This window comes from Prinia subflava, chromosome 2 (assembly GCF_021018805.1).
Source record: "Prinia subflava isolate CZ2003 ecotype Zambia chromosome 2, Cam_Psub_1.2, whole genome shotgun sequence".
Lineage (NCBI taxonomy): Eukaryota > Metazoa > Chordata > Aves > Passeriformes > Cisticolidae > Prinia > Prinia subflava.
Window position 1 is genome coordinate 111,702,591 of NC_086248.1, and position 21,056 is coordinate 111,723,646.

The window sequence follows — 21,056 nt, forward strand, 5'->3', positions numbered from 1 at the left end:
CTCACTCTGCTTTGAATGCACTGGAGATTGACATCTAAAAAACCCTAACATCTCATTTTAACAAATAAAGGCACTATTTCCACATACAGTTTGGAATTATCAGCAATCATGAAACCAGACAAAAAATTAATATACATTAAGCACTTCATCTTCTGATGGCTTCCTCTGAGTCTCAGCTATCGCAGCCTTCTCCTCATTTCCTCTCTTTGTATCTTCCTGTATTGATCTCTGCCTTTTCATCTCTTGAAAAAAGGGAAAAGACATGTAAAATTATTATAAAGCTTGATATTTATGTATTGAAATGTGGACTTACATTATCGGGTTTTCATATATTTATTGTTAAATATTATTAAATCATAAGATGGGAAAACAGGTTTTGTATTTTCCCCTACCTGGTCTGCTCTCCACGTATTGACTGAAAGACTGGAGCTGAGTTTTCCTGACGGTCGAGTCCTTGCTGAACACAACGGGATTTCTAAACCGTTCCGCTGCTTTTTGTGATCGCTCAGCACGATGTTCCTCTGTTCCATTCTGCTGGGAAAAAAACAGACACACAACAGTTCCTTTTGTTTACAGGCGGGAAGACATTAATTTGAAAGGTACATTTCTGTGAGGGGACAGGACACGGCTTTCACCAAGTGGATTTCACAGCTCGGGCCGTGGTTTATATTGGATGGAAGTATCAGCTGCGGGGAAAAAAGTGCAAGAGCGATTAACTTTTCCTCTCTCTCTTTTTTTTGTTGTTGTTGTTGTTGTTGTTTTGTTTTAATACGTGGTGGCAACCACTGGCTTTTTGCTCTGCAGGCACCCTCCTGCAGAACTCTCTACTTCTTTACCAAGCAGATCTCCTCATTGTGGCCGGCGTTTGCCAGCGATGCCGATTTTAAACAAAAAAAATCGCTCCTTTGCACCTTTGCTGTGCCAAGCCCCGCGTGTGCTGCTGCCAAGCCCTGGCGTCTCTGCCCCTGAACACGATCTGTATCGTTTGAAAACGTGTTGCCTTTAGCCTCTCTCCCTGCCCGGTACAGAAATCTGTCATTTTCTGTAGTCCCATAGACTTGTATGACAAGAAGAACTAGTTTCTAATTTTATGCCCATTGAGATAAACCACTAATGCTGGATGAAGTCTAAAAGGTAGGATTATAATGCTACCCCACTGAACTGCATTTCATCAGCTATAACTTTCCAAAGCCAGATTTGTAAGTAAGCCCTTTACAGCTAAGGAAACTACAATTATCTTTTCCAGGGCTTCCTATGTTAATACTGGTAACAAATTCAAATGATTCTATCAACACGAAATATCCCAGAAGACTGAACCACTGTGGTGTGTGGAAGCTGCAGATACCGAGGTGCTGTGTACCAAACAAATATTTCATTTTATACCTAATCTTTTATTATTTTTATTAAGTGTTTTGAAAGTAAATAGGGAAAGGCTAAGATGCATGACTAATAGCTAAGCCTGCTGAATGCTGAAACTGGTTATCAAAAGCTACCAAGACTTTGCCCTTCCTCTGCATTGAGACAATCGGTAATGAGGGAGTTCTCCAACGGCCTATTCTCTCGCCTCAAGGAGGCCGGGGATACACAATCCCCAAGGGAAGGTAACAGTTTATCCTTTTCCACAAACACAGAATGCCTCATTTAGAAACCTGTAAACTGCATTTTATTAAAAAACAAATCCACCTCAATGCCAAGAGCTCCATGAGAACAGATGGACACCATACATTCCTTGTAACGCCGCCTTTCAACTCTTCCTTAGAAAAGACGCACGCGGAGATAAACTGTTAAGTTGCACCTTTTTGTGGGAGTACCTTAAAAAGAATCAACTCCCTCACAAATGCTCTTCATAAAGAGAAATACAAATTTTTGCCAGGTTAGGTGATACCAAATTACCCTGAGAGGCAGCCTGTGCGTCATTTCACGGAATTAAGGCTTAAGCAAGTATTGCTTATACCTCTGGATGACTTTTCAGCTGCAATAATCAGGTGGTTTGTAAGATTTTGGTTAAATAAAAGGTGGTTTCCTGTTATTAGTATAATAACCATCTGACAGCCTAAACCAGAGTCTTTACCAAAATAAACAAACATGGCTAATTTTTTAGGCCTGGCAACTTGCTAAAATATCAGTGTGATTAGCTAGTAAATCCCATTTTAAGAAACCTTTTTATGACTGGGGACTTCTGCCACTTTACAAATGTATTCCTCTAAGCCCACTAATTCAGTTAGCCTTTTCAATCCATTGTATTATTCTTGGGCCAGCTTCATTTTGCATTAAATCCACTGCAGAAAGCTAAATTGAACGCAAAAATCAGACTTGATCCAGGCTTCCTTTTGTTCAAAGATAGAGACCGAAAGTCCTCTGCTGCTGCCACACACTTTCATCACCAATTTATAGGAACCGACAGTGTAAGGGAAAAGCAATGAAAGTCATTGTTTTGGGACTTCAAAGCTTCTCTGTATCTGGGGAAGGAAATCCTTTCAGTCAGCAGTGCTCTCCCCACAGACTGCAGGTGGGTGAAAAGTTATACCCAACTGGAAGTGCCCCAGAGCCATGGGGATATTAATGACATACAGGGACTATTTTTAAAAAATAGAATAGTGAGAGCACAAGGGGTCTAATTAAGAAAATGAAATGGAAAATCGATTGGTGGGCACTTTATGCTGAAGTGGTGAACATTAAGAATAGGCAAAATGCCCATATACACCACACACTCGTGTCTGTTTTAATCAGAAGCACTCATCGAGCACCCTAAATATGTAAGCCTTTAAAGTGTACCACAGCTTAATTTTAATGTAGGAAAATCAGAGGACCAGGACTGGAAGCAAATCTCTGAGAGTCCAGCCCCACTCCCATTCAAGTCAGGCAGTCTGGCTGCTGATTGCACCAGCAGCAGGATGGAGCCCGTGCTGCATTTCTGATACCACCAACAACCTGAGCAGGCAGAATTGAGAGAGCTCCTTATATCGTTAGTGTTCTGCCAATGACAAGTATCAAGATTAAAAATAAAAAAAAAAAAAAAAAAAGGAAAATGTGTTGATCAATCAGCAGGAAAAAACCCAGTGCATTGCAAACCATGTAAGTGCACTGCCACGAAGATTTCCTGTGTTTCTGACTCTGAAAGATTTGGCAAGAAATTATTTTCCTCCTCACAAAATACAAACCCTCAATCACAACACACTGGTACCAAAACAAAAGCATTAAGCAAAACTTACCTTAATGTCTTGCTCTGAGCTATCTGTTACAGTTTTCTGAGCAGCACTGGAGAGTGAATTTGCCACCTGTGGCTGAGCTTCTAGGAGCTTCTTCAGCTTCAAATCCACCAACTTACTGTTTTGTTCTGCTAAATATGCAAATACCACATACAACAGAGTGAGATGCATTTCAATGCAGACTCGCCACAACAATGTAGCAATTTAAAAGGTAGATTTAATTTACTTTGCTATCGTTTTGAACTTAAAAAAAAACAACCCAGAAGGAATTGTTTTTGTGACTGGGATCGGTGCAGGTTTGTGTAACATACATAGATTTTTTTCTTGGAAAACATACATGACACTCAGCTGAACAAGTAAACACACTTGCAGACAGCAGATGAAAAACACAGAAAGTAGATAATGTTTGAAGTTACTCCCAATGGGTACATACCTATACTTTGGCAGGAAAACACACTTTAAAAGCCATTTATTTAAAGATGACAATTTATCATTATAATTTACATACTGATAACCCCTCAAGTTTATGAACTGCTAATTCATCCTAAGGCTTCTTGGCACAGATCCTCATAAAATTTCAGTATCAAAAAAGACTACTTTCTAGTAATAATTTACTGGGATTCATAGAATATGTTGAAACTGGGAGTCATAAAATGCTTCAGAACTGCATCAAAGGGACAGACACAAGGTCTGCTGAAGCCCCCAAATTTTTTAATCAATTTCAGCAGCTTGGACCAGAGCCCAAACAAAGCAGTTGAGAACTTTACCTGCCACTACTGCTCATTCTGCGTGTGAAGGTTGAATTTGTAACACACCTGCACACGCACACACACGAGAGGAGGAGGAAGGTGTTAAAAACAAGCTGCAGCACAGGAGTGTGGAGCTGTCCCTGGGCAGGGAGGCAGAGGAACACTGGCACAGAAGCCCCCAGGCACACCCAGCATGCAGCCCCACGTGAGGAATCCCCCCTGCACTGGAGCCAGGGCAGCATCACCTGCACATGGGATGCACTTACACCCAGGCCTCGGGTCACAGGCAGAGGAAAGAGCAGCTCCTGTGCTTTCCCACAGCCTGAGCTTTGCAGTGCAGGCTGGTGACCTCTAGCTGGGGTGGGAAGTGGAGTCATGACTGTTTAGCCACACAGCTCCTTCCAAGGTTTGGAGCACTCCAATGCCTATTAGCCAAAACATTTTTGGCATGCGGGCAGTCAAAGGCTGCCTGTCTCCAGCAGCAATGGGCTGGGCTGGGTTTTGAAGAAGGATGGTTTCCCTTTCCTCTGGCACACCCAGTCAGGGTGTCCTTAATTGAGGCTCACATGTAAGTACATGCACGTTCTCATGGGTTCATACACAAATACCGTGTAATAACTATGATATAAGAGGTTCACAACACATAGAAGTACTGACAAATACAGACAGAAGCCATACTTAAAACCAAGAAAGAGTAAAAATAAAGTCTTCTCTTCTTGAAAGAGATGGGAAGGGCTAAGATTCAGCAGGGGACTAATTAAGATGGTCCATAAAGATCCCAAACATGGAATGTCCCTTAACAGTTGTACTTTTAGGTGTTTCCAGGAGATTCAGCCTTTATTAGAACTTGGTATGAACTGGCAGATTTAAACCAAAATCCATGTAGTCAGATTTCTACCACAGCTCTAGACTGCTCTCTGTATTACTGCCCATCTTCTTTCTTACTTGTCTGTAAGTCTGGCTACTGTGCAGACTGAACTGGGATTTTTCAGAATGTCTCACCATGGTGCACATGGAGCACTGGGCAGTGGGCTTGTATCCCTGAAAAGGTACCTCTCAGAAAAAAAGGCCCACAGAAATAAACGTTGGTAAGTCACTGGGGCAATGGGACAGGAATATTCACTTATTCAGTTTCCAGTCCTCCAAAAATTAACCAGTTTTTATTGGAAAATTAGTAAGCTAAGTTCAAGTGCTGGAAACACTAAATATATTTTCTTCTGTGTCTGGAAATCCTCAGATAGAAAAAAATAAAGGACGTGACTCAAATCTTTTGGATGCAAGCAAGACTAGAAAGTGCTAAATACACATCACTATCAGTTTAATTTACAAAGAAAAAACCACTAAATAAGGTTCTGATTTAACATATCATGGACTACACATTTAGGTCTAGTTGGCATGGGCAGAATCAAGGCAGAGGATGCTGAAGATATTCTCTCTTGTACTGCCTGCTTCATGACACGGTCCTGTGTTGGCCAAGTTCCTCCAGACCTGAGCTAATTGCAAGATTCCAACATATTTATCACTGCATTTATCACCTAAAATCCAGCTGGGCTTGAAGAGTTTTGAAAAGGAGGGAATAACACTCCTGTGACTTACAAAAGCCCTGTTATCTGAACACTGTTCAGTAAATAGGACCTTCTGCTCATATTTGTATGTGTCTCAAGGTGTAGACACAAGAACTGGCCCTCGGGAAGGCACCAGAGAGACACCAGGTCTGCATGAACACAGAGAGACACATTTGCTTTTCTTCTCTGAGCAGGTAGCAGTGCAGAGTGGCAGCTGTAGTCACCCACACCATTGCTCATCCCTCTGCCTACCTGGCACAACCCAGGCAGGTGGGGTTTTTTCCTCCTTTTTTCCTCTTTTTTTTCCTCTGCTTTCAGGTGTCCCTGCATCACCAGTGTGGCCTAGGGTCCCCCTTCCCCATCCAAAGAGCAGGAGACATTTAAATCTGACATTGTTGGAAATAATGATTTAGTTCATTTTAAATTTTAACTAAACACAAATGCAGGATATTAAACATTAGGGTTTAAGAGACCTGAAAAAGCACACGGGAATAAAGCTGACAGAGAGACAAGCAGCACATCAGTATTTGTATGATGATGGAGTGTTAGTCATGCAAAATACACAAAATAGCCATTATTTAAATTACCCGTTGAATCAAGGTCATTTTCTAGGTTAGTAAGTTCATCTCCACCTCCAGTAACAGAGCATTCAGGAGCCTCCTCGTTAGTATCTATCTCAATATTATCATCATCCTCATCCTCATCTGTAGGAACACACAGCATTAAGGTTAGTATTTTCATATGTACATGCAACACATCACCGCCCCCAAAAAATGAATGCTTTAGAGAACAAGCTGAGTTATGATAAAAATGCAAATAATTAAGTCTGGAAAGAGACTCCAGTCTGTCCACTTCTGGATTTATCTTCAAACTGAGGCAATTTGTCAAACATCTGGGGATCTCTGCTGGAAACTCCTGCTCCAATAAAGGCTGAGTCTGCTCTCAGCAGTGGCTGTTCTCTGCACTGAACCTCTGGGTAGCTTGAGTGAGAATGGTTTTGCCCAGGCTCGCAGTTCTCCACACTGCAGAACGGGTGCCAAAGCTGCCATGTGGAAGGTTCAGATGGGTCTGGGCAGCAGAAGGACCTTGAGCTCCTGTCTCCTGAGAAAGGCTCCAGGTACTGAGTTCCCAGCTTGGTGAGACTTGCTACTCCCCACCTTGTACAGGACAGAGCAGTGACCACTGCACTTTGCCTGGGTTTTAAAGTCTCCTTCTGGTACAAGGAGGAGTGTTACCACCTGGAACACCACGCTCAGTAAGCGGCAATGTCAGGAGCAGTGAGAGCACACTCATGGATTGCTGCTTTCCCAAAGCCACAGGATGGGCCAGGCTGGAAGGGATCCCAGTGGCTCATCTGGTCCAACTTCCCCTGCTCAGGCAGGGTCATCGCAGAGCTCATGGCACAGGATGGTGTCCAGGTTGTTCTTGAGCATTCCCAGTGAGGGAGGCTCCACACCTTCTCTGGGCAATCAGTCCCAGTGCTCGGGCACTGCACAGTAAGGAACCTCTTCCTCATGTTCCCGTGCAACTTCTGTGCCTCAGTGCTCTCAGTGCTGCCTCTGGTCCCATTGCCCGGCCCCCCGAGCAGAGCCTGCTCTGTGCTGTGACCCCTCCCTGCAGGCTCTGACAGACACTGCTGAGGTTCCCTTTGGGGTCTCCTCTCCAGGATGAATGGGCCCAGCTCCCTCAGCCTTTCCCCAGAACTGAGGTGCTCCAGTCCCTCCATCGTTTGTCACCCTCTGCCGAACCCGCTCCAGGAGCTCCCTGTCTCTCTCGTCCTGAGGATCCCAGAGCTGGACACAGCACTGCAGACTGGCCTCCCCAGGGCTGAGCAGAGGGGCAGCATCTCCTCCCTGACCTGCTGGCAGTGCAGTCCCTGGTGCACCCCAGGATTCCTTGGCCTCCTTGTCCCCAGGGCACCGCTGGCCATGGACAGCACCCCCAGGTCCTTCTCTGCAGAGCTGCTGCCCAGCAGGTCCCCCCAGCCTGTGCTGGTGCCTGGGGTTGTTCCTCCCCAGGTGCAGGAGCCTGCGTTTGCCCCTGTGGAACTTAAGGAGGTTCCTCCCTGCCCATCTCTCAGCCTGAGGAGGTCCTGAAGGGCTCACAGCACCCTGGGGTATCACACAGCCACTGCTCCCATTCGTGTCACTGCTGAACTTGCTGAGCAGGCATCTGCCCCTTCATCCGAGCCATTGATGAATAAGTTAAAAGTGCTTTACTGCACTACTTTTCATCAGCATTGTTTGTAAGCTACACACATTTTAAATAAAATAATAATTGTAATTATATTTTTATGGGATTTTTCTCAGAGCAGCTTATGAATATCACTCATAAATGAGCCCCATAATGTTTTATGAAGTAGGTGATTATTATAATTACAATTATGATGATGATGTAGGTAAATTATGGCACAGAAAGAGTAAGTAACCTGAAGAAGATCAAATAGCAAGTTCTGAACTGTGAAGTAGATCCCAGAAAAAATCCTGGCTCACATTTTCAATACAAATATATAATGAAATTCAAGTCCATAAAACCTAGATTAGTAACTTCAAAGTAAGTAGATGCATTGTATTTACTCACTTTTAAATCTCATATCAAATGCTATCTTGTTGAGACTTACACTAACATTTTATTCCTATGTACACATGCATGTGTGTAAAAATGATAAAAAGGAGTAGGCTAAAGTTGAAGAAACAAGACAGAATAATTAAAGGAACTTTAAAATATCTAAGAAAAAATACAAATTATAAATACAGGACATGGGTATATTCAAATATATAAACAAAAAGGATCCCAAATATACTACCACAATGCTGTAATTCTGAACCCCAGAGGTTTGGAACAGGACTGGTGCTGATCACTCATGTCTTGGAAACGCATTCAACTTCATTCCCAGCCCTGAAGTTTGCACTTTAGACCCACACTGCTGTCATGAAGGTCATACAACTGTATCTTTACTTCGTCCCTTAATCTCCACAGCACCTATAATTCCCATTTTAGGAGCCTGTTGATTTTTTTATGTTTACTACTTTTTTCTAACCTGCTGCTCCCTCAGTTCCCCTGTAACTGCACACCATCTCCCACAGACCTCTGCTGATCCAGGGGAAGGCTCTTGCTGCAGCAGACAGGAGCAAAGCAGTTCCCACTTTGGTGTCTTATCCAACACGGGCTGTGTGTGTGATGGAGCTGTGCAGCAGCACCCTGTGCTTCAGCTGAGCACCACGACCTCCCTGGGCTCCCCTCCATGTGCTCTCCTTGGTCTCTAGGAGACTCAGCTTCCTTCCAAGCTGCCCCAGATTGAGCCAGAGTGATGGAGAAGAACTTCTCTTTGCAGCCAACCCAAGATGTGCAAGCAGACCTGGGACCTGACAGATGCAGCTTCAGGTGTGGAAGTGGGTGGGCAGAAACACTCCCAGTTCTCTGAGACACCCCTTCTGCTTCCACTTCAACTCACACAGGTGATCCTGGGATCTGAACTCCTGCTGTTTCAGGAAGTGCAGAGGTAAGTGAGCAAAGGTAAGCAGAACGACACAGAATGATCTTCATGAAGTGGAAAAAAGGACAAAAAGTAAAGGGATAAAAAGCAGAGTGAAGAGCAAACAGAGAATGGCAAAGCAACACCAGCAGCAATTCTGATGGTTTTGAATTTCCTCCAAAGCTGCTCTGCTGTTTCTGATAAGGAGCTTGACTTTGCACACCATTATAAACCCTTCATGATGGTGGTGCAGAAATTCAGTGGCACCCAGGCCATGCTACTCTCAAACACATCCTGGAGTCCACAGGGGCACACCTGAAAGCATGACTGGGCTACTGAGGACATTTGGAGGAGGTAGAAGGGAAGAAAGAGAGCCACTCTCATGGCAGAGGGAAACCAAATGCACCTGGAGCCCAGAAGCAGGCAATGGCTTTTGGAATCACCCAAAGGAGTCAGCTCACAAGGTTCTAGTCATCCCACCGGATGCTAGATGTGTCAGAACAACCTAAACAGGATGACAGGGTTTAAGACTCCTGCATACTAAGGGAATGCTTATATTAGATAATTTGATTTTGTTTAATTTAATGTAGCAAGATGAGATCAGAGGCACTGCCTTTGACACCACCATTTTAGGAAACAAAAGAGATGGCAATGTGGAGGACACCATTTTCTAGTATCAGATAATGACCTGATCTAGTATTTAATTTAAAGTTGGGAGACTTTGACTGAATGTGATTATCAGGACATTTACATTTCATTAAAAAAAAAAATCAATTAAAAGCAGTAATTTGAAGTAATTTCAGAATTTTTCAAGTATCTTTAAAAATCTAGATGCCTTGATTTAAATTACTCTAGGGTTTTTTTCCAGTTCAATGTTCTTCCAGTGTATTAAAAGGGAAATGTGTTTAGGGAGCATGTTACAACAAGATTTTGCAATTATAAATGATAAAAGGAACAACATGACGAAGAGATAACAGATATCTTTTATGAAAAGAACAAATTGCTAGAGCAAAAAACTTAAAGCACTTGGTCTAGAACCAGGGCAGACATTTAGAAAATGACTGAAGGACTGAAGGACTGCTTCCTTGAAAAGTATGCAAATTTGAATCCTAGAAAGACAGTAAAGCTTTACTCTGTCATGAAGAAATGAACAAAATAAAAAGATAAAGGATTGAGTCAACAACTTAACAGCACTGACCATCTCCTGCACAGCATGGATTGCAGTCTGGACTGGAGAGAGAGAAATAAGTATCTGTTAGAACCACGTGGAAATGCCAGAATATTGGTGCAAAGGGACCCAGAGGCATTTTATAGCCGTTATGTCTTACTACTCAGATTAAGGTCAGGCCTAATTTATGGTTAAACTAATATTAATTTGTCTTGGTTTAAGCTTGTCCACATGTGAAGGACTTGCAGCTGACTTGCAGCATCAATTTCCAGACTGAATGAGAAAGGAATCATGTTCATAGTGGAGCAAAAGCATTGATGGGGGCTGGATCAGTTACTGGGAGAAGCTGCACAAACAGTACTCGCTCTTCAGGGAAGATCTCTTCAGCCTTCAGCACTGACTCTGGGAAGTCCTTCAGGCCAGTGGATGTTGAGACATTTAGTTTATTTACTTTCAGGTACAGAGCTCTTTTTAAGGCTGCAAGATTTGACAGGAGCCTTTGCACAACAATAAAGGCAGCAAAGGCAGGGAATGGAAGAAATGCAGAGTTGAAATACTGGTTCCATGTACATGAAATCTGATGTCAGGACAAGAAATTACAGCAGCAACTGTCGACAGACAGAAATACTGCCTGCTAAAAATATTAAGGACCTAATACTTGCTCCATGAGTTGGAGACTAAGCATGATGAGTAAGGCTGTGCTACCATGTACATTCCTGAAGATCATTGCCTCAGAAGTGAGAATCTTGAAATCTTGAACATACCCTGTCCGAACACACACCGACACCAGCTCGAATAAAGGATGGAGATGTGCCAGAGAGCAAAGAAAACACACCACCCAAATCCCAGAAGAGCAGACGGGTGTTCCACTGCTCAGGGACAACTCCCAGATAATATGTCAACTCCTTTGTCCTGCTGCTGCTAGGAAAAGCGGGGATATTTGGATCTCTATCTCGATACTGTCCCTGGATCCATCTCAAGGCATCCTCTTATCGGCCTGAAGCTAGTAGGACATCTAATAAATTTGAAGCTGCCATCCCAAACCCTCTGGCAATTGGCAGGAAGAAGTATTTTCTGTCTCACATGCCAAATATCCTATGAAAAAGACTGGATTTCATAGCTAGGGATGCTGCTTATCCAGGAAAGTTTCAACTTGCCGTAGTCATTTGAGTTTCTCAGACCTTGGCTAAATAAAGCATTTAACAAAGAATACTGCACCAGTGCCAAAGCATGAAATTCTTAATGAGCGTGTAAAAACAATGAAAGAGATAACGCTTTTACCTACAGCTGTAAGGAAGAAGTTAGTCTTTAAAGAATCCAGAGCTGAAAAATCACTTTTTTTCTGAAATAATTGAATCGAGAGTAAAATTATTTGGTACGTTTCCTTTTTTGTAAATCAAAAATTAATTGCCATCAATGCAGAAGAGATTAATGATGTATAATGGACAAGAGAGCTTGGAAGACACAAGATAAAAAGCTTGTCTTGGGTATTGTGTAGGGAATACAGGACTCTACACAATAAAAATGTGAATACAGTTAGGAGAAACATTCAAAGTCCAGTAGTAATAAGGAGACTGTCTATTAAATCCTAATTTTTGGTGGAAATTGAAAAATGAAAAAGACTAAACACAGAAATAATTCCAATTCATTTGGTCTGTAAAGTTGGTGCCATTTCACAGAACTCCTACATTTTAGAAGAATGGATTTCTTTAGGGGAGATTTGGTGTAGCATCTGAAAATACCAGCAGTGTGCTAGAATTATGTGCCATAAGGAAAGGTTTTGAGAAGGAGGAAGCAAAACGAAATGCCATAAAATGCACACTGGCATGAAAAGAGCAAAGACTGATAAAATAAGACAGGGAATGAAAACTTTAGGTCCAAGAGTAGTTCAAATAGATTGGCCAAACCACTGTATGAGTGAAGAAAAATCAAAGTAGGAAGTATAAGCCAATGCAAAAGAAAGCTGGGAAATTGTTGCACTGGATAAGACCCGACAGGTAGAGTGGTGATAACTTTAAAAATAAGTTGTCATCAGTTCTGATACTCTCTGCTGTTTTAGTAACACTAAACTCTCTGGGTGCAACCTCCCTCTACAAACACAGATTTCTTTTGATAAATATGCACAGCAACCTCTCAGACTGTTTACAGATTGCACGAAGGGCAGGAAGAGCAATGGCAAAATACAGAGGGAAATATGAACAGGACACCCACATCCCAGAAAGCAGCACACTGGGATCTTTAGCAACTCTACAACTGAGTCAATTCAACAAAACAAGGTCACTGCTAGCCAGCTGAGCACCCAGAACAAAACTAAAGACCTTACTGTGAGAGAAGGTATGGCAGGAACAGCCAAAACTCAAATTAGCAAACCTAAAGGCACGATGAAACAGTGAGGAGGAAGTAATGAAATAAGGTAGGATGGGGTGTGAAGAGGGGTGAAGAACACCATGGCCTATGTAATACCCAAGTCCTGTGGCATTTGGCTCAGCCTTACTGCCACCAAGGATATAATTTCTCTATTTGTCACAAAAGTGAGTTGTGTTGGCAAGCTTGGTTTACTGGACAAAGAGAGTAGGACTGAAGACCAGACTCAAAGGGAGATGTACAACTCACTGCTTTCTCCTTGGTGTTAAATGGAACAGAAGTGTTTGGCTTAGGGTGTAGTGAGACTGTATTTAAATATTTATGCATACAAAATACATGTAGTAGAGAGAAATAAATATTTTTGTTGAATCTACACACATTGTCAGTATCAAGCTGGATTTTCCTTACACTTTGGCTATGATTATGAGCTAGTTTGAGAAACATTATTTCCCTTAGAATATGTAGAAGACATTAAAAAGAGCATGCAGCCTGCACTGAAACATGTGTTCAGCACCCATCTGAGTGACACTACATTACTCCAGCTCATAGCACTGGCAGTTTTTATGAATTTTAATGGTATTTCAAAGTCAGTTTAATAACATTATAGCAATATTACAACTCAAAACCTGTAAAAGCAAGTGGTCTGTCAAAAGACTGCCATTCAAAATCAAAAGGTTGTTGCCCCCCCCACCTCTCAACAGGTCACCTTTAAAATTCTCTCTTTTTGAACACATATAATAAAAAATAACATTTCTTAAATATTTCAAACGTTGTTTTCCCCCAAAATTATGTCGATGTTCTTATTTAAAAAAATATATCGAAGAGAACCAACAACCATGAAATTCTAAAAAACTGTGGGTAATGAGAAATCTGTAAATAACGACTCAACACAAGCTACTCGTTCACACAACATATTTTTCTTTCAATCACATCTGTGCTTTTCTTTTAACTGTTGGAAATTAAGTGGCACAACTCAGATTTAAGAAACCCATCTACGGCCAGGTCTCTCCATGCGCTCACCTGATGAACAACAACGTTCTGAAGGGCGAGTAAAAGTGATACCCAAAAAAGGTCTCTGCTTTCTAGGTTGCCATAGGAATAAGATACAAGGTTCCTCAGCTCACCTCCAGATGCCTTTGACCTTTCTTTCAACTTTTCTGCAGCCATTTCAGTGTAGCTGGGAAGTTCTGACATCTTCACTCCAGATCGAGCTTCTGCTATTAGCTGACGAGCTCTCTCTCTCAGCTGCCGACGCCGCTCTTCATCTTGCTGCTAAGATATATTGAACAGTTGCCAACTCAGTAATTGACAGAAATGCAATTTCATTCTCAATCTGATCATCATGATAGGAACTGGTTTACAGCATGGTGCTTGGCCCACATTATAAATAGGACGCTCGATATCAGTTGGGTGTCACACCACAATTTTTAAAGACATCCATGCGTCAGATTATTTTTTTTTTGAGCATTCCCCAAATTATTACTGCATTAGAAACCTGATGAGTTGCAATGTGAAGCTTTTCTAAATAGTGTTCTATAAAAACACCTTGATGAAAATTTGCAGACACTTTAGTCTCAAAGTAATCACACCCAATGAGTGATTTGAGTGAAGTTTTAATGTGGCTATAAAATGGTTTTACTAAATTGAATTACTCATTTGAGTAGTCTTCTGTCACAGAACTGAACTGAGAAGCCAGATACTGCTCTTGGTTACTCCAAGCACCAAGCTGACTCCAAAGCATAAAGTGGCATCAAATCTGAGACATCTTCTTTGACTTCAATGGATATTTTTCTTTAAAAAAAAAAAACCACCAAAAAACCTAGTGAAAATTACTGAAAGAACAATAGATGCTCTCACAGCAGAAAAGACTTTTCCTCTCTTTAGAACATCCCACTGGTGGGGCTTTGGTCAATAATTAAAGGAATCATCCTGGAACCATGCCAGATAGCATCGTCCCGCTAGAACTAAAATAACTTAGAAGCATGATAAAATTTCAGTTACATAAATAAACAAAGTTCTGCAGCATGAATTTTGTAAAAGACTAACCCACCATGATAAAAAAGCCTTCATAAAAAGATGTGTTTAAACAGATCTGTAAGACCCCACAGTCTCCATAAGGGAAACTGTTTCAGTTTTCACTTTTAGCATGGGATTTTTTGCTAAGTTGGGACTGTTTTTCCCCTCCCTTCAATATCAGAAAGACTCATAAAGTGCAACAAAGTCAGTGCTTGGTTTAAATCTCACCTGCCAGTAAGTTTATATAGCACTGACATAATGACCTGGATAAATCCCAGGTACAGGCTGTTGACCTGAACTAAGTGGAATATAACAAACTGCCTAATTTTGGAGAGCCATTCTGGCAGCCTTCCCACCAACCCAGAAACTTGAGCATCCCACACCTGCAGAGGCTGGTGAGAGCTGTTGCTAAGTGCTATTTAGTTTAAGCAATCATTAATAAAACAAGCGCAAAATACTAATTAGGTACATTTTATCCATTTCCATGCAAATTGTTTGTTTGTAGCTATTTACTCAGCATTGTTCTCGGCACAATAGGAAAAATGCAAATGACTGAATCAGAATGCAGCCCTAATGGGACTTTCTGTTTATAACCATTAGCCCAGAGGTGTGCTGTAATTCAATCCTCAAGCAGAAAGATTTAGCCTCATTAACAGCTTGCATGGGCAGGTTACAACTCATAAAACCCCACAGTAAACAAAGTATATGGACACAGCACAATATCTCGCCTCTGAGTGACAGAGTCCCGATTCCCTATCAGATTGCCTTGATTTGCTTTTCTCCTAATGTTCTCCCCTGGAAAGACAATTCTGCCAGGGCCCTGCGAGGCAGTGGGATGGCACATGGGCTTTGTTTGCTTTCTCACCCTTTAACTTCCCAGAAGGCACAGAGAACGGTGCTATCAAAATTTTATTTGGTAAAGTACACATTAGAAAGACAACTGGAAAGCTTTCCCCCACCCCCCCTCCCCTATGCACTATAATAGATCAATTTAATTTAATTTCTAGCCAGCCAACTGACACAGCAAACGGTTTTATTTTGACCCACAGTATTTGGTAACATTAATTACATTGAATTTTACTTGAAATAAAACTGCTCAAATCTCTAATATTCCTAAATTCCTTGGATATAGGAACTTGTGGGCTTAACTCAAATGACTTCTAAGAACGAATGTACAAAATTAAGGTTCCCATGTGGTTTAATGTCAAACAATTTAATCTACTTCAGCACATGTAATTTAAAATAGGGCCAGTTACGTGTTTGTGACAAAAAATGCCCTAAACTGAGCTGGCTGATTTCTTCCTTCTCCTTTCCTCCCCTCCTCCTGAAGGAGAACTTGTATCCTGAATTATTAGCATAGTCATTAACATCCCGGGGATCTCCAAGCAAACACAGATTATGGTGGCTTGTGTTTGTGCTGATTAAGCCAATCATCACCAGCGGATAAGGGAAAAACCAGCCTAGTTCTTGCTTAAATTCAATTCAGGTATTTGAACCCTCGGTTACTGAGCTTGTCAGAAGAAACGCTGGTAAGAAGCAGCAATGAAACTAAAAGCAGAAAAAGTAGATAGATTAAGTTTTGAGGTACGGAAAAATAGTTAAACAGCATATCAAGCTAGAATTTGGGAAGGAAAGCACTTGAGAGAAGTACAGAGGCACGAACAAAAATATTAAAAAAATAAACCAACCCAGGAGATATGAAAAGAAGCACTGCACCAAGAAAGGACCAAGAAAACACACATACAGTGACTTATTTTTCCCAGTACAGTCAAAAAGAAAACTCAGTAAAATCTTCCACCCTCTGACAAGAATCTGACACGCCAAAGAGACATTACAGTTTTGTTATTTCCCCCCAACTATTTTGTAATGGTTTAAAGATCTGCCATGCGGATGCACAGTAAGGAAACTTCACTATTTAAGGACAAACTCTTCAAGAATAAGTAATGTAATTCCTTGTTTCCCTCCTATAAAAATGTATTGGTATGCAATTTTTATATTTCACAGTTCACTGACATCTCGGCAAGCTTTCTTCCACTGCTTCAATGGTGCTACTTTTAATTTTATCCTCCTTAGTCCTAGTAATTAAAGTGATCAGCAGTGGCATCCCAACGGCTTTGACACAGCTACAACCCCCTAGCTGACTCCGGCTTTTAAGGGAAAGGGGAAGAAAAAAAAAGGACGGGAGTTTCATTTCACTGGAACAAGAAAATCAAGCTTCTCCAATCCTCAACTTTATCCAATTGTTCTTTCAGCAGCCTTTGGATCTTAAGAAACAAATAAAAATGGCTGCCATTAGGGGGTCCTGTTTGTACTCGCCGCAGACGGCAGTGACTGACGTTGCTTTGGCCAAAAATTATGCCGTGGATTTGGGAAGGTGAATTCAAATGTGAAACACTGGCAGGGCAGTTTCCGAGATCATTACCCAGCCAGCTGAGAGCTGCTCAGCTCAGGAAAATATTGAGAGTGGCGGAGTCTTTCAGGGCAAAAAAACCCCAGACAGCCCCTTAAAAATCATCTACTTAAATGACTAAAAATTTTGCAATCCTCTCACATTAAAAAGAAAAAGAAAATAAACCACAAAACCTTTGCCAGGGATTTTCAGTCCTCCTTTGGTAGAATTTTGGGAGGATCCAAACTGACTTTACACCAGAATTCTGATAATGTATTGTCCTTTCATTGCTAAAAAAATATATAATCTGGTGAACCGCATTTATTTGACGTTTAAAAAGTAAATTCTTTACCGTGTCCATAGACTGGGGGGCAAAAGTAAAACTAAAAAAAATGTGGTAAATTTCTTAAAACCCACAGCAACCAAATCAAACCAGAATTGTCCGAGAGGGAGCGATTCCTGAAGCTGTAGGTTTCAAAATGGTTCGTGGTCAGCCGTGAGTGCACAGTACATCTAAGAGAAAGAACTTGACTGCCACCTCTTTCATCATTAGACAGGAAGAACGGCTCTGTTATTAGCCATTCAGAAAGAAAAAGACTTCTGTGCTTGTCCAGAGGCAAGGATTACCAAAATGTACCTATTCAGGATTACCAAAATGTACCTATTCAGTTAGAAGAGAAGACAGAATAAAAAAAAATAAAAATAAATAAATAAAATTACACGAGCTTTAAAGGTTTGAGCGGGCTGGGTTGTACTGTGACCTTGATCGGCTCTTGTTTGAGTAAATAGGATTTGGGATGAAACATTAAAACTGTTTAGCAGATCTTTTCAAACCATTTCAAACTTTTCTTATGTTGGTTTATAATATAACCAGACATGCTTGTAAATGGCCACACCTGCTCATTCCTCTGGGGATGGCCTGATCTCTGCCTTTGCTAACAAAGAAAGGACGGGAGAAAAAAAAATCAGCCTTTCTTGTTGCAAAACAGAGTGGAAAGTCAAAATCTTTCTCAAGTTTGTCCCATCTGGTCAGATTAAATCTTTGATCACCCTGGGGATCACATTTATGTTTGGTCTCCACCACTGTTTCAGAACAGCTCAAAATACACAGGTAGCGAGCAAAACACGGATTGCTAAGCAAGGAACACTCGGCATAAACAAAAGTGGCTTTGGATTTCTGTTCAGATCCTAGGAGGTGGTAAGCAAAGAGAGGCATAAACATCTTGGGTATTTTCTGCCTTCTGCCTGTTGTCTGCATCAGCTACCTCACTATCCATGAACTGCATGCAGCTTGAAAATATTTCTTCATGAATGCAGATCACAAAAGTATCAAACTGCTTAAGCAGCTACTGGCTTAAGAGCTATGGCACTGGTACACTGACGAGGCAAGAGAGAATGCACACAGAAGTAGCTCAAAGTCTAAAATCAGAAGAATCAAAATATCTTAACAAAGCTGTCCCCCTTAAGAAAAAAAGCTCCCAAAATTCACAGTAACGTGGGGTGGCGTAGCTGTAAAATGGAAAACAGCTCCTTAAACCAAGGAGGCATTTTTAAAGAAGTAGCCAGCAATTTCTTCTCTTTTTATTTTTTAATTTTAAAAATAATTTTACGTTATTCTGGAAAATGTACAATTCACTTGGTACAGTATTTCTGTGTGAAGAATGGGGGCTGTAGAAAAACAATCCACTGATAATTTAATTCCTTGTGTCATTGTGAAACTGGAAAGCTCTTAGTTTACTGAATGGAAAAAAAAAATATTTGAAAAAAAGAATGTCTGACTAAGTAAGTATCACCTTGTGCTACATCCAAGGCCTCTTGCTGGTTGTCTGGCTGCTCTTTTGTAGGCAAAAAGGAGCTGAACGCTCTCTGGCTCCTTAGATCTGGTCCAACAAATGCACTGCCAGTCATGCACACGGATCCAGCTTAAAACCCAGTGTGAGCCTAAAAGAAGCTAGTCAAACTGGCACCTACTCATGCAGAAGTAGATAGATTTGTCATGACAGGCTGATTATTCAATGTAAAGAAACAGTTTAGCTTTTCTAATCTGGTACAAATACATCTTTCTCAGAGAAAAAAGTAAAAGGTCTAACAGTTCAAGTATTTATAAGTAAAGAAACCAACAAAAAAATTGTAACGTCAAAGCGAACCACAGGTATTTGTGCTGGAGCATTCTGCTAAACAGCCCCCAAGTTCTATTCAGATAAATAAGATTTAACCCATTTAACCATTTCGGAGCTGCACATCTCTGTGACAGAGGTGATCTCGTCTGTCTCACAACGCACTTGGCTCTAGGGCAAGTTGCAGGGACAGGCTGAGATGCCCAATTCCAAAAACACGTTGTGCTTTCCTTCTGTCCTCGCTCGCCGGCGCTGGCGCAGAGGGCGAGGCGCTCTCCCAGAGAACCCTGCCGGCCCACAGGACTCCCAGGAAACACCACCCAGAAAGGAGACCTAAACCAAAAGCACAGACAAAGGCCTCCACTAACTTCTTCCCTGGAATTTTCCCTGCTTAGGCAAGTTTGTGCTCTCCCCCATGCAGGAAGTGTAATTAAGGTCAACAATCACCTAAGGTGCTGGGATCCATGAGCCTGTTCTGCCTGTCATCGTGACTGTCGGTGCTATTAGCACGACCCACAAACAGGGACTCAAGCCTGCAGGCTCAGAAATACCCTAAACCAGGGCCATCATCCAGACAGGGCAGAACGTCCGAGCCACGGTGAACAGGCTAAAGATGGTGTTTGCTGTGCCCTTCCACAGCTGAGCTACACACACAAGTTAAGAAAGCTGCTTACTCATTGTAGGAGTCAACATTCGTCGAGCTCCACTTAAGGGATTTTCTCTTGTGTAAACTTGACTTTATAATTTAAAAAAAAAAAAAAACACAAAACGGGGTGAGGGAAAAAAAAAAAAAAAGTGGTGTTATGAAACAAAGGCTTTTGGCAAGTGTATGGGATGCGTAAGCTGGAGAGCAGCATCTCTCAGACTGCCATCCTGGGAAGCTTCCTCCTCGGGAGGGGACGTGCCCTCCTGAGGAATGCTCCCGGGTCACTCCCAGCAGAACAAAGCCAGCGGGCTGCAGGGGGCCTCCGAAAGTTGGTTTTCCTCCCCCCTGCCTTCTCTCCATTTTTGGGGGAGGGTAACGAGATCCCTGTCTGCTTCTATGTGATGGGAATGAAAAGAACAAGTGCAAACCCTACATCTCCCTGGACCCTATTTTGCTGGTTTTTCTTTTCTTTTTTATTTTTTTTTTAAAAAGTCCTGCAAACTGCTGGCAGGTTTTTTTAATGGAAAATACCAATCGCCTAAGATCTATACCTAGCCTTTTGCCAATAATGAGAAAACTTCACCTTCTGTCCCCAGCAATTCTTAGGAAATCTTTTGCTGTTATTCCTACAAATCCAATTACAGATTGTTGAGTAGCTAGTGGAGTAAGCTTATTGAGGAGTGTCACATCACTAAGTCGTGCGTATGTGTTTCAGTTTGTAATGTGGTCTGAGCCGCTGTAGAGGTGTCAACTTAAAATGCAAGTAAGTAGCAGAACAGGGCTAATCCCAGCCACTACTCCCCTGCAGCCAAATTGTAGCGCAATGAATGACAGTGGAAATGCAAAGATGCCACTGTGCTTATCACACACAGCCAGATGGTGGACCTGGATCAATGCACACATGCCACGATCAATGCATTTGATAAAGAATTAAGAAGAAAACTGTACATGTTATCAAAGAACTTGTACATGGCATAATTATGATTCTGCATGTGCTTACTGATGATATTGGAGACTCAGAGGCAGGTGATAATGAAACTGATAGGAAGAAATAGCTTAAAGGCTACAGCATATGGCCTCAGCACTAAGAAATCTTGTCAAATAGTTCAGAAAGCTTTTTTAACTGTTATTACAGGCTGCTCATAGTGCAAGCTGGTGGCAACGTTTTAATTTTTTTTAAACCTGAAATGTCAAAAAGTTACAAAAGCTGTACTTTTCAGAATGGTTCAGAAAATAATTAAGATGCTATTGTGTTTTAAACACGGCAAAAAAACCTACAGGTAGAGAGAGCATTCACAATTTGGGGGTGGGGGGAGTGGTTTGGCATTTAAAAATACATACACCATTCCGTGTTTCCC

General features: G+C 41.6%; 1 protein-coding gene across 6 annotated transcripts in view; it reads right to left on the reverse strand.

Moving 5' to 3' along the window:
• The window catches only part of EHBP1 (EH domain binding protein 1), a 204,652-nt gene that overhangs the window by 38,745 nt on the left and 144,851 nt on the right, over positions 1-21,056 (reverse strand). For 2 of the 6 annotated variants that reach the window (XM_063391613.1, XM_063391609.1), the window contains 5 exons: positions 13,655-13,802; positions 6,111-6,227; positions 3,213-3,340; positions 393-534; positions 136-242 (listed from right to left, as the gene is read on the reverse strand). In XM_063391613.1, coding sequence (XP_063247683.1) covers positions 136-242; positions 393-534; positions 3,213-3,340; positions 6,111-6,227; positions 13,655-13,802 — 642 coding nt within the window. The remainder of the gene's footprint in view (positions 1-135; positions 243-392; positions 535-3,212; positions 3,341-6,110; positions 6,228-13,654; positions 13,803-21,056) is intronic. The other 4 variants (XM_063391615.1, XM_063391611.1, XM_063391610.1 and 1 more) reach the window with 4 other exon arrangements.